This window comes from Corvus hawaiiensis (assembly GCF_020740725.1).
Source record: "Corvus hawaiiensis isolate bCorHaw1 chromosome 32 unlocalized genomic scaffold, bCorHaw1.pri.cur SUPER_32d, whole genome shotgun sequence".
In the NCBI taxonomy this organism is placed as follows: Eukaryota; Metazoa; Chordata; class Aves; order Passeriformes; family Corvidae; genus Corvus; species Corvus hawaiiensis.
Window position 1 is genome coordinate 22,378 of NW_025963252.1, and position 13,741 is coordinate 36,118.

Below are 13,741 nucleotides of genomic sequence, written 5' to 3' on the forward strand. Positions count from 1 at the left end.
ACCCCCTATGGTGTCCCCATGTCCCTCTATGATGTCCCTGTGGCCCTTCTGGTGTCCCCATGTTCCCTATGATGTCCCCATGGCTCCATCAACCCCTTTGGAGTCCCCACCACCCTCTTGTCCCCTCCGGTGTCCCCATGTCCCTTAGTGTGTCCCCCATGACCTCTATGGAGTCCCCACCACCCTCTTGTCCCCTCTGGTGGCACCAAGTCCCCTTTGGTGTCCCCCTGTCCCCCCTGGTGTCCCCATGCCCCTCCTTGGTGTCCCTGCAACCCCTCTGGTGTCCCCATGACTCCATCAACCCTATGGGGTCCCCACCACCCTCTTGCCCCCTCTGGTGTCCCCATGTCCCTTATCATGTCCCCATGACCCCTCTGGTGTCTCCGTGTCCTCTGTGGTGTCCCCACCCCCCACTGTCCACGCTGGTGTCCCCATGACCCAGCTGATGTCCCCACCACCTTCTTCTCTCCTCTGGGGTCCCCACCACCTCCCACGTGTCCCCCTCCACAGACACCCTGAGCCAGGTGCTCAGAAATGACTTTTTTAACCAAAAAAAAAAGGGGAGGGGGGAGGGGACAAAAGGTGACCAAAAGGGTTGGTGACACCTGAGGGTTGGTGACACCCGAGGGTTGGTGACAACCCGGGGGCGGGGTGGGGACTCAGTTGGGACACCCGAAGAGGGTCATGGCCTCGGAGAACTCGACAAAGTCCTGGCAGCGTCCCTGCAGGGCGGGGTCCTGGCACGACTCCTCCGAGGGCCACTCCTCGAGCCACGTGTCCTTCCCGATCAGGTACGAGAAGCTGGGGACACAGGGGACAGCGATGGGGACACGGGGGACAACGAGGGCAAGAGGGGCAGTGGGGATATAGGGGAATGTTGGGGACTGTGGGGACAACGGGGGACAGCAGGGGTAAGGGAGGCAGTGGGGACAATGGGGGGCAATGGGGACAATGGGGATATAGGGGACAGTGGGGATATAGGGGACGGTGGGGACAACGGGGACAGTGGGGATATAGGGGACAGTGGGGACAAGAGGGACAATGGGGGGCAATGGGGGCAATGGGGACATAGGCGACAGTGGGGACAATGGAGGGCAATGGGGACAACGGGGACAGTGGGGATATAGGGGACAATGGGGACAACGGGGACAGTGGGGATATAGGGGACAGTGGGGATATAGGGGACAGTGGGGACAACGGGGACAGTGGGGACAAAAGGGACAATGGGGATATAGGGGACAGTGGGGACAATGGGGGGCAATGGGGGCAATGGGGACATAGGGGACAGTGGGGACAATGGGGGGCAATGGGGATATAGGGGACAATGGGGACAATGGGGATATAGGGGACAGTGGGGACAATGGGGACAATGGGGGGCAATGGGGATATAGGGGACAGTGGGGACAATGGGGACAATGGGGGGCAATGGGGAAAATGGGGATAGAGGGGACAGTGGGGACAGTGGAGACAATGGGGATAGAGGGGACAGTGGGGACAATGGGGACAGTGGGGACAATGGGGACAATGGGGATATAGGGGGACAGTGGGGACAATGGGGGACAATGGGGAGCAATGGGGACAATGGGGAGCAATGGGGACAATGGGGACAATGGGGACAATGGGGACAGAGTCCCCTGTGTCCTCTTGCTGTCCCCACCTTCTCCCTCTGCCCCGTCCCCGTGCCCTCCCCATCCCTGTGTCCCCCTGTCCCCTTGTCCCTCCCTGTCCCCATGTCTCCCCTGTCCCTGTGTCCCCCTGTCCCCTGTCCCCATATCCCCCGCCTTGTCCCCGTGTCCCTCCATCCCCTCTCGCCAGTCCCTGTGCCCTCCCCGTCCCCATGTCCCTCACAGCCCCATGTTCCCACGTCCCCCTGTCCCCTCTCCCCGTCCCTTTGTCCCCCTGTCCCCTCTCCCCACCCCAGTGTCCCCCTATCCCCCTGCCCCGTCCCAGTGTCCCTCCCTGTCCCCACAGACCCCTTCCACATCCCCCCCACGTGTCCCTGTGTCCCCCCATGGCCTCCTGTGTCCCTCCCATGTCCCTCCCGTGTCCCCCCAGTGTCCCCCCCAGTGTCCCTACCGTCTGCCGGTGACCCAGAGGTCGCTGGCCTGTCCCCACACCAGGTAGTCCTGTCCCTTGCGCAGGTTCAGGCTGTCCCTGCACTGCTGGTGGCTCACGAATGTCCTGCTGCTGTCGGCGGGGTCCTCGTCCGTGCCTGGTCACAGTGTCACCGTGTCACCGTGTCACCGTGTCACCTCCACCCCCCAAACAGAGCAGCTGTGGTGGCACCACCCCCCTGCTGGCACTGGCTGTGGGTGGGACCAGGTCCCTCTGGCTTTGCCAGCAGCTTTGGGGGTCCCCAACGCACCTGGGTGGCACCGACCCCACCTGGGTGACATCAACTCATTTGGGTGTCCCCAACCCACCAGGGTAACCCCAAACTCCCTTGGGTGACACCAACCCCACCTTGGTGACGTCAGCCCCCTTGTGTGTCTCTAACCCACCTGGGTGTCCCCAAAACCCTTGGGTGACTTCAACTCCCACCTCTGTGTCCCCAGCCCCAGATGACCCTCACCGTGTCCCTCCACGGGGTGGCCTCATCCCCCCGGAGGTGGCTGTTTCTCCCCCTTGGTGACCTTGTCACACCCGCCCTGTGGTGGCCTTGTCCCCCCCCTTGGTGGCCTTTTCCCCCCCAGAGTGATTGTGTCCCTCCAAGTGTGGCCGTGTCTCCCTGAAGTGGCCGTGCCCCCCTCTTGAGGTGACCTTGTCCCCCCACGGTTCGCATGTCCTCCCATGATGTCCTTGTCCCTCCCAGGGTGGCCTTGTCCCCCAACAGTTCCCTTGTCCCCCCCCACGGTTTCCTTGTCCCCCAAGGTGGCCTTGTGCCCCTCCCAGAGTGGCCTTTTCCTCCCCCATGGTGGCCTTGTCCCCCCATGGTTTCCTTGTCCCCCCTGAGGTGACCCCGGGGTGGCTTTTTCACCCTCCTTGGTGGCTTTGTCCCCCCCCCCCCCCCGAGGTGGCCTTGTCCCCTGCTCGCGGTGGCCGTACCCATCTTGATGACCGTCAGGACCTTCATGACGTAATTGTCGTGGGACGGGGTCTCCTCGCGGTCCACCAGCTTCACCTTGTACACTGCCAGGGGACACGGGGACAGCGCTGTCATTCCCGCTGGGGTGGCCCCGCTGTGTCCCTCCCTGCCCCTTTGATGTCCCCAATGTCCCCACCCACAGCCTTTCTGTCCCCAGCTCCACCCACCATGACCCAATGTCCCCAATGTCCTTGATGTCCCCATTGTCCCCAATGCCCCCAATGTCCCCAATGTTTCCAGTCTCCAATGCCCCCAACCCCCAATGTCCCCAATATCCCAAATGTCCTTGATGTCCCCAATGTCCCCAGTGTCCCCATTGTCCTTGTGTCCCCAATGCCCCCATTGTCCCTGCTGTCCCCACTGTCCCCATGTCCCACCAAAGTCCACTCCAGGCTCGCAGGCGCGCTGGATGCGTTGGTTGACGGTGATGGCCTCGTGTTGCTCCTGCCGGTTGAAGCAGCTCTCTGTGGGGACACGGGGACATCATGGGGACATCATGGGGACATCATGGGGACACAGCCATGACAAGGTCAGGATCCAGCAGGGACGTGTCCCCATCACAGTCATGACATGTGACATCTCATCAATGACGTGTCCCCACCACGGGCATGATGTGTCCCATTGTGGCAGCGATGTGTCCCCACCGCAGCCATGACGTGTCCCACCACGGCAGGGACATGTCCCCATCACGGTCATGGCGTGTGACATCTCGCCATTGTGTCCCACCATGGCTGTGACTTGTCTCATCCTGGCTGTGACATGTCCCCATCATGACCGTGACGTGTCCCACCACGGCAGGGACATGTCCCCATCACGGTCATGACGTGTGACATCTCGCCATTGTGTCCCACCATGGCTGTGACTTTTCTCATCCTGGCCGTGACATGTCCCCATCATGACCTTGACGTGTCCCACCATGGCAGGGACATGTCCCCATCGTGGCGGGGACACGTTCCCATCATGGCCATGAAGTGTCCCACCACATCAAGGTGTTCCATCATGGCCATGACATGTCCCCTCATGGCCATGGAGTGTCCCACCCTGCCAGTGCTGTCATCCCATCCCACCCCCCGTGTCCCCATGTCCCCAGCGTCACCTTCGGCACAGCGACAAACGTCCCCCTGGCAGATCTTGTTCAGTTTCCCTCCCTCCTTGTCCGGGTGGTAGAACCGGGTGCAGCGATCGTCTGCGGGGACATGGGGACATCTGGGACATCAGGGGACATGGGGGGACAGCAGGGGACATCAACTGAGGCCCAGCAGGAGGTGTGGGGACAGCGTGGTGACATCAGGGTGGGGACGCTTAGCGGGGGAGGAGAGTGAGGGGACACAGAGCGAGGAGATCAGTGGGACAAAAGCACAGGAGGGGACATGGAGGGGACTTCGGAGGGTGTGGGGGTGGAGGGGACCCAAGGATGACCCAGGGCACCCCAGGGTGATCCAGGTGACAAGGGTGACCCAGGTGACCCGGGTGACACACCGATGCTGTAGTAGCTGTAGACGCTGACGGCCGCGGGCTGGATCAGCCCCACCTGGAACCTCTGGTGGGCCTTGAAGGCGAAGCACTCCTGGGCCTTGTGAGACACCTGGGGACAGCGCGGGGACACGGGGACATGGGGGTGGCCCTCAGACAGACTGTGAAGCTCCTCCCCAACCCTCCGGTCCTGTCCCCAGCCATGTCCCCATGCTGTCCCCACCCATCACCTGGAGCCATCTCTGTCCTTGTCACCACCTTGAGACTGTTTCTGTGTCACCCACTTCTGTCTCCAACACTGTCTGTCCCCATCCCATCCTTGTCCCCCTCCTGTCCCTGCCCATGTCCCCAACTCCCTCCTGGTCCCTGTCCCATCCTGTCCCTGTCACCATCCCTGTCCTCTCACATCCCTGTCTCATCTTGTCCCTGTCCCCATGTCCCTCCTGTCCCCATTGTCCTCTGTGTCCCCACCTTCATCACCATCCTTGTCCCCTCCTGTCCCTGCCCATGTCCCCCACTCCCTCCTGGTCCCTGTCCCATCCCTATCCCATCTCTGTCCCTGTGCTATCACGTCCCCATTCCTCTCCCATCTTGTCACTGTCCCCATCCCTGTCCTGTCCCATCCTCATCCCTGTCCCCATCCCTTTCCCCACCTCCCAGTTCCCACCCCCGTGTCCCCAGTGTCCCCTCTGTGTCCCCACCTTGTCCAGGTAAATGACGACGTTGCTCCGCTCCGCTCCCTGATCCAGCTCGAACTTGGAGATGTACCTGTCCACCCCCTCGGACAGCTGGGGACACCGGGGACAGCGTCACTCTGGGCACGAGGGACACGCGGAGACACGCGGGGACACCAGGGACACTGTGACATGAGGGACATGCAGGGACACGCAGGGACACCGGGGACGCTGTGACACCGGGAACAGGGGACACACAAGGACACGTAGGGACACCGGGGGACACCATGACAACAAGCACGGGGGACACGCAGGGACACATGGGGACACACCGTGACACCACGGGGACATGTGGAGACAGGGTGACATGGGGAACGCAGGACATGTGGGGACATGTGGGGACACAGAACGGCATCAGGACATGGGGACACACAGGGACACGGTGACACCGGACACGTGGGGACACGCAGGGACAACAGGGATGTGGGGACATGTGGCAGTGTGGGGACATGGTGACACACAATGGCACAAAAACGTGGGGTCCCCTGTCTCACCCAGGTCCCCCTGGGTGTCCCCATGTCCCCACACTGACCCTCCTCAGGTCCTGGACATCCGGCGAGAAGCCCGTGAGCATGGACACATCCAGGATGGACATGGTGGCATCCACGGTGTCCAGGTACCTGTGGGGACAGGGCTGAGGCCACTCCCGCCTGTCCCCAACCACCCCAGTGTCCCCAGTGTTCCCATTCCCAAGGGTCCCCATGGGACCAGGTGGCGGCTGAGCCCTGTGTGTCCCCGTTGTCCCCATCCTTTCCCTGACATCCCTGTGTCCCCATTCCTCTCCTTGTCCCCAATGTCCCCATCCTTCTCCCTCACATCACTGTCCCCCCAATGTCCCCATTCCCCTCCCTGTCCCCAGTGTCCCCATCCTAACCCTGATGTCCTTGTCCCCAGTGTCCCCATCCTAACCCTGATGTCCCTGTCCCCAATGTCCCCATTCCCCTCCCTGTCCTCAGTGTCCCCATCCTAACCCTGATGTCCCTGTCCCCAATGTCCCCATTCCCCTCCCTGTCCTCAGTGTCCCCATCCTAACCCTGATGTCCCTGTCCCCAATGTCCCCATTCCCCTCCCTGTCCCCAGTGTCCCCATCCTAACCCTGATGTCCTTGTCCCCAGTGTCCCCACTCCCCTCCCTGTCCCCAGTGTCCCTCCCTCGCAGTCCCCTCGCAGTCCCCTCCCTGCCCCCGCCGTCCCCAGTGTCCCCACCTGGTGCAGATGGTGATCTTGACAGACCTGATGACATCCTCCTCTTCCTTGCCTGGGTGGGGACAACAAGGGGACCTTGAAGAGGACACGGGGCGCACAGAGGGGAGGCGGGGAGGGGCTCGGGGGGACACAGCGAGGACAGGGAGGGGACAGTTGGGGACTCACCCATGTTCACCTCCTCCACGTTCACGCTCAGGTCGAAGTTGTCACATTTGTTGTCCTTCTCGGGGACCTTGGCGTGGTACACGGTCACCACTGTCATTGTCCCCTTGCCCACGCCCTCGGCCTTCACGGTGAATTCCTCGTTCAGCTTGGTCTGAGGGGACAGGGGACGTTGGGAAGGGACAGGGATGTCCCCAGGAGGAACAGGAAGGGGTGTGTGGGGACATGGAGGGGACATAGAAGGGACAGGGACAGGCAGGACGCGGAGGGGGCGACAGCGTTGCAGAGATAGAGGGGACAGGGATGTTGAAGGACACAGAGGGGACACAGAGATCAGGAGGAGGAGGTGACAGGGATATTGCAGGTCAGCGCAAGGGAGGGGACAAGCTCAGCCTGGGACATGGAGGTGACAGGGACATCCCAGGGAGGGGACAAGGTCATCCTGGGACATCCCAAGCCTTGCAAGGACACAGAGGGGACAGGACACGGAAGGGACAAGGACAACCAAGGCCATGGTGAGGGGGCAGGATGGTGCTGAGACTCAAAGAGGCCCAGAGGTGACAGGGACAGGGTGACAGGGTGACATGGTGACATGGTGACATGGTGACACGGCACAAGGTCATCCTGGGATATCCCAAGCCTTGCAAGGACACAGAGGGCACAGGACATGGAAGGGACAAGGACAACCAAGGCCATGGTGAGGGGGCAGGATTGTCCTGGGCCATAAAAGTGACAGGGTGACAGTGATAGGGACAAGGGTGCCAGGTGCCAAGGTCATCCTGGGACATCCCAAGCCTTGAGAGGACACAGAGGTGACATAAAGGACACGAACAACCAAGGCCATGGTGAAGGAACAGGATTGTCCCAGGACACGAGGTGACAGGGAAAAGGTGCCAGGGTGCCAGGGTGCCAGGGTGCCAAGGCCACAGGGGACAAGGTCACCCTGGGACATCCCAAACCTTGAGAAGACACGGAGGAGAGAAAACGTGGAATGGACATTGAAGGGACATGGAAGGGACAAGAACAACCAAGGCCATGGTGAGGGGACAGGATTGTCCTGGGACATAAGGAGACCCAGAGGTGACAGTGACAGGGTGACAAGGACACAGAGGACAAGCTCAACCTGGGACATCCCAAGCCTTGAGAAGACACAGAGGTGACAGAACACGGAAGGGACACGAACAACCAAGGCCGTGATGAGGGGACAGGATTATCCTGGGACATGAAGGTGACACATGGCGGGTGCCAGGTGACAGTGCCAGGGACAGGGACAGGTACCTCAGTGGAGCGTGCCACCAGTGCGTTGCGGTTCTCGATACGGTACTTGACGGGGCTGGCGCGGCGCGGCAGCAGCACCGACACGTCCAGCTCCAGCTGCTGCTGGGCCTCTGCGGCCACCTGGTACTGGGCCAGCGCTTGGAACACCAGGATGGTGGCCTGAAGGGACAGCAGGGTCACCAGGGCTTGGGGACAATGGGTGGAGAGCCCACAAGGGCTTCTGAGTGGACACTGGAATCACTGGGGTCACCAGGGCTTGGGGACACCAGCTGTGTGTCCACCTAGTACTGGGCCAGAGCTTGGAACACCAGGATGGGGGCCTGAGGGTCACCGGTGACACCAGGGCTTGGGGGACAATGGGTGGAGAGCCCACAAGGGCTTCTGAGTGGCTGAGGGGATGCCAGAGTCACCAGGGTCACCAGGGCTTGGGGACACCAGTTGGAGTGCCCATGAGGGCTCCTGGGTGGCCCTTGTAGCCTGAGGGTCACTGGTGTCACCAGGGCTTGGGGACACCAGTTGGAGTGCCCACAAGGGCTCCTGGGTGCCCCTGGTGGCCTGAGGGTCACCAGGGCTTGGGGACATTGGCTGTGTGTCCACATGGTACTGCGCCAGCGCTTGGAACACCAGGGTCACCCCTGAGGTGACCCCCATGCCCTGAGATGTCCCCAAAACCACAACCCCCATCCCTGTCATCCCCAGGGCCACCAGGTGCCCCTGAGATGTCCCCGCGGATGGCCGGGGGTGTCCCATGTCCCACCTGGGTGGAGCCGTAGCCGCCTCCGTAGTAGTTCTGCTGGGCGAGCCACCGGACCACCGGCCCCGCCAGCTCCGACTTCTTCATGTGCACCAGGGCCAGCAGCGCGTAGGACGTGCCCTCGATGTTGTAGGTGCGGGCATTGCGCTCCTCCCAGCTGGCCCCGCCTGCGGCGACAGCGGGGACAACCTCAGACACCAGGGACCCCACAGCCACCTCACCCTGAGCCTAAATTACAACCCCAGGTGAGGTGTCTCCTCTGGAGGATCCAAAACCACTTCTGGAGAACCTCATGAGAACACAAAACCACCTCTTCTGACCCCAGTTTCAACCCTTTGGACCCCAAGGTGAAGGTGTCACCTTTGAGAATGTCAGGAGGACCCAAACCCACCTCCCCTGACCACAGTTTCCACCCCCAAGTGAGGCTTCAATTCTGGAGAACCTCATGAGAATCCAAAACCACCTCCCCTGACCCCAGTTTCCACCCCCTGTTGAGGTGTCACCTTTGGAGAACCTCATGAGGACCCAAAATCTCATAAGGACCCAAAACCACCTCCTTTCACTCCAATTTCACCCCCAACTGAGGTATCACCTTTGGAGAACTTCATGAGGACCTTCTCGCTCTTGAGCTTCCCGGCCAGGGCCAGCGCGTAGGATGCCAGGGCCACCGTGTAGGGCCGGGCCAGCTGCTCATAGCGCCGGGCCAGGAAGTTGGCAGCTTTGTTGATGCTGTCGTCCAAGCTCTGGGAATAAAGGACGGAAAATTTGGGATCTCAGGTGGCTTCCATGAGGGCCTGGCACCTCAGGAATGTCCCTGTCCCCACGTGGGGTCACTCACGTTGACGTGGTCCTTGCAGATCTCCCGTGCCTCCTCCAGGGCGATGAGGATGAAGGCGGTGAGGGACACCTCAGGCTCGGCGCCTACGTAGCCTCCCTGGGGGATAAAAAAGAGGGAAAAATCCTCAGGATCGGGGTTTTCCCAGCGAGTTCTGCCCCACCCAACGCTCGGCCATGCCCCGGGAACCCATTCCAAAAATCTGTCCTTGACCAGGCCAAGGGACACCCAAGGGACACCCAAAGAATCCCCAAGGAACACCCAAGGAATGTCTGACCTTCACCTGACCTTCACGCAAGGAACACCCAAGGGACACCCAAAGAACCCCCAAGGAACACCCGAGGAATTCCTGGGGTTCACCTGACCTTCCGCCAAGGAACACCCAAAACCCAACCGAACTTCACCCAGAGAATACCCAAGGAATTCCTGAGCTTCACCTGACCTTCACCCCAGGAAAGTCCAAGGAACACCCAAGGACCATCTGACCTTCACCCAAGCTTCACCCAAGGAAAACACCTCGACTTCACCCAAAGTTCCTCTGACCTTCAACCGAGGAATACCCAAAACCCACCCAAACTTCACCCAAGGAACACCCAAGAAATTCCTGAGGTTCACCTGACCTCCACCCCAGGAACACCTGAAGCCCACCCAAGACCCTCTCACTCTTCACCTGACCTCCACCTGAGGTCCTCCCAACCTTCAGCCACCAGCAGTGACAGGGTTGAGGTGTCCTCCTACCAACATCTCCTTATGGATGACGGGAGCGTCCTCCTGGAAGACCCCATCCGGCTTCTGCTTGTTGAGGATGAGCCACTTGACGGGGCCGCAGATCTCGCTGTGCTCGATGTCCGTCAGCTTGCGGGCCATGGCGAACACCTTGACCACGTAGGCGGTCAACCTGGGGACAGGGACACCTGAGTGTCGCATCTGGGCCTGTCACCCAGGCCAGGTGGTGGCGGTGGCAGCAGGACCTCACCAGGTGCTGGAGGGGCGGTTGATGAAGGCGGCGTAGGAGCTGTCGGGCTTGCGGAAGGCCAACTGTTGGGTGTAACCTGCGAGGAGATGGACGTTGGTCAACGCAAGGGGTGGCCGGGGGTGGCCTCAGGCCACCAAGGTCCTCCAGTCATTGGTCAATGCGAGGGATGGCCAGCGGTGGCCTCAGGCCACCAATGTCCTCCAACCGTTGGTGAATACAAGGAGTATCCAGGGGTGGCCTCAGGCCACCAATGTCCTCCAACTGTTGGTCAACCTGAGGGATGTCCAGGGGTGGCTTCGGGCCACCAACACCCTTCAACCATTGGCCAAGAGAAGGAACACCTGGAGGTGCCATCAGGCCACCAACGCCCTCTAACTGTTGGTCAACACAAGGAGCACCCACCCAAGCTGAGGAAGCCTTGGGCCACCAACCCACTCAGGAGCCCATCCCAGTGCAAACCAGTAACTCCAGAAACCCCAAACTGGTGGCACCCAACCCACGTCTCCAGAGGGGCCATCTCCTGCACCACCTCGGATGATAGGGACATTTTGTGACCTGAGGGAGGCCACTGAGGGACGTTCCTACCCTTTTGAGGACATTCCCACCATTTTGGGGCTGCTCCCACCTTTCCTGATCAGCTCGATGGCCCCGGCCCGGCGGTCGATGCCGAAGTTCTCCCACTGCATGGTGTTGTCCAGGTAGTGGACGGCGATGACCGTGGGCGTCAGGGCGATCATGTTCTGCTCCCCGCAGCCCGACGGGGTCACGATCAGGTGCTTCAGCTTGGCCCCGTCGATGGCCTTCTCCACGATGATGGACACGGGGTTGCCTAGGCCACAAGGGGACGTGTCACGCCCGGAGATGTCCCTCCCACCTGTCCCCTCCCTGGGTTGTCCCCACCTGTGTCCCCTCCCCGGCGCTCACCTTGGATGCTGACTTTGGTCTCTGACTCCGTGTTGGGGACGATGTCCGAGAGATCCGCGGCCTTCACTCGCTCCTCCTGCACCCCCTCTGTGCGACGGGGTGGACATGGGTGACCCCAAATCCTCCCCGTGTCCCCCCCAGCGCTCAACCCTGAGGTGACCCAGCCCCGCCCCACACCAGGGTGTCCCTTGTCCCTCCAGACCTTCCAGGGTCACACCAGGATGTCCCTTCTCCCTTGAAATGCCCCAGCTCTGTGGTGGTGGGATGGGTCTTGGCCCCAAAGATGACCCAGACCCACAGTTGGACTTCCCTTGTCCCCAAAGATGTCCCAAACCCACAGTGGGCCTTCCCTGATCCCTCAAGATGTTCCAAACCCACAGTGGGCCTTCCCTGGTCCCTCAAGATGTCCTAAACCCACCGTGGAACTTCTCTGGTCCCCAGAGATGCCCCAGTGGGACCTCCCTGGTCCCTCAAGATGTCCCAGACCCAGTGGGGTGTCCCTTGTCCTCCAAGATGTCCCAAATTTGCCCTTGGGGGTACATCCTCCATCCCCTGAGATGTCCCAGACCCACAGTTGGACTTCCTGGTTCCTCAAGATATCCCAGACCTGCTCTTGGGGGTATCTTCTCCATCCCCTGAGATGTTCCAGCCCCACAGTGGGACCTCCCTTGTCCCTGAGGTGCCCCAGACCCCGACCCAGGCGAGCCCCCCCGTGGGGCCGAGCTCAGACGCGGTCACTCACTGACTCCCTTCTTCTGTGGGTCCAGCTCGATGATCTGCACCGTCTTCTCCAGCCGCATCCCCTCGGGCTGCCCAGGACAGAGTCCGGCGCTGAAGGTGGGGCTGGGTTTGGGGTCTTCCCCTTCCCAACCCCTCTGGACCGGCCGGGAAAGGCCTCCCAGTATAAACCAGCACCCCCAGCTCAGGTGGACACAGTGGGACACCCCCAGGAGGCCACACTTGGCCATCCTGAGGGGACAATCCTTCATCCCAGGATGAACCACAGAATCACAGAATCAACCAGGTTGGAAAAGACCTTTGAGATCATCGAGTCCAACCTGTGACCCATCACCACCTTGTCACCCTGACCATGGCACCGAGTGCCATGTCCAGTCTTGAACACTTCCAGGGATGGGGACTCCACCACCTCCCTGGGCAGCCCCTTCCAATGTCCAACCACCCTTTCTGCGAAGAACCTCTTCCTAATGTCCAGCCTAAACGTCTCCTGGCACAGCTTAAGGCTGTGTCCTCTTGTCCTGTCGCTGGTCACCCAGGACAAGAGACTGACCCCCACCTGGCTGCCCCCTCCTGCCAGGGAGTGGTGGACAGTGATGGGGTCACCCCTGAGCCTCCTCTTCTCCAGGATGAACAACCTTGGAGCACGTGTGCTCCAAACCCCTCGTCAGCCTTGTTGCCTTTCTCTGGACACTCTCCAGCCCCTCAATGTCCATCCTAAATTGGGGGCCCAGAACTGGACACAGCACTCGAGGTGCGGCCCAACCAGTGCTGAGTACAGGGGGACAATCCCTGCCCCGCTCCTGCTGGCCACTCCATTCCTGATCCAGGCCAGCTGCCATTGGCCTTCTTGGCCACCTGGGCTCATGTCCAGCCTGCTGTCCATCAGTGCCCCCAGGTCCCTCTCTGCCCGGCCGCTGTCCAGCCACTCTGTCCCCAGCCTGTAGCTCTGCAGAGGTTGTTGTGGCCAAAGTGAAGGACCCGGCACTCGGACTTGTTGAACCTCCCATGGTTGGGTTTGTCCCTTGTCCCCAGCCTGTCCTGGTCCCTCTACAGAGCCCTCCTGCCCTCCAGCAGGTCCACACTCGCTCCCAGCTCGGTGTCATCTGCAGATTTGCTGATGGTGGACTCAATCCCCCCCATCCAGATCATCAATAAAGATATTAAATAAAGATATTAACTCAATAAAGACATTAAATAAAAACACTAAATCGATGAAGATATGAAGCAGGACTGGCCCTACACTGACCCCTTGGGGACACCACTGGTGACCAGAGGTGGCACCATTCCCCACCACACTGAAGAAGGACACAGGGACATCACCGTGCCAGGGAAACCTCAGGGATACCACCATCACTCACCACGACTCTGAGCTTCTTCTTGACCCCGTCGCCCACGTACTGGTTGCGGACGGCCGCCTTGACCTCGATGTCCAGCAGGCCGAGCTTGAGGGGGATGATGACGAAGGACACGGTGCGCGAGGACTCGGCCTTCATGCGCAGCACCTGCTGGTAGCGCTGCTTGGCCGTGGAGGGGCTGCACAGGTCGGGGTTGTAGATCAGCTCCACGCGCACCTGGAC

The 13,741-nt window shown here is 61.0% G+C and overlaps 1 protein-coding gene across 2 annotated transcripts in view; it reads right to left on the minus strand.

Moving 5' to 3' along the window:
* Positions 1-525: 525 nt before the first annotated feature.
* C3 (complement C3) overlaps positions 526-13,741 on the minus strand; it is a 32,102-nt gene continuing 18,886 nt past the window's right edge. For both annotated transcript variants that reach the window (XM_048293102.1, XM_048293101.1), the window contains exons 21-40: positions 13,523-13,735; positions 12,169-12,235; positions 11,427-11,513; positions 11,128-11,331; positions 10,503-10,578; positions 10,265-10,424; positions 9,530-9,625; positions 9,284-9,434; positions 8,695-8,858; positions 7,938-8,096; positions 6,663-6,813; positions 6,498-6,549; positions 5,825-5,912; positions 5,260-5,346; positions 4,565-4,670; positions 4,182-4,271; positions 3,463-3,549; positions 3,046-3,129; positions 2,077-2,212; positions 526-801 (exon numbers count right to left, since the gene is read on the minus strand). In XM_048293102.1, the coding sequence (XP_048149059.1) occupies positions 660-801; positions 2,077-2,212; positions 3,046-3,129; positions 3,463-3,549; positions 4,182-4,271; positions 4,565-4,670; positions 5,260-5,346; positions 5,825-5,912; positions 6,498-6,549; positions 6,663-6,813; positions 7,938-8,096; positions 8,695-8,858; positions 9,284-9,434; positions 9,530-9,625; positions 10,265-10,424; positions 10,503-10,578; positions 11,128-11,331; positions 11,427-11,513; positions 12,169-12,235; positions 13,523-13,735 (2,400 nt within the window). In that variant the 3' untranslated portion in view covers positions 526-659. The remainder of the gene's footprint in view (positions 802-2,076; positions 2,213-3,045; positions 3,130-3,462; positions 3,550-4,181; positions 4,272-4,564; positions 4,671-5,259; positions 5,347-5,824; positions 5,913-6,497; positions 6,550-6,662; positions 6,814-7,937; positions 8,097-8,694; positions 8,859-9,283; positions 9,435-9,529; positions 9,626-10,264; positions 10,425-10,502; positions 10,579-11,127; positions 11,332-11,426; positions 11,514-12,168; positions 12,236-13,522; positions 13,736-13,741) is intronic.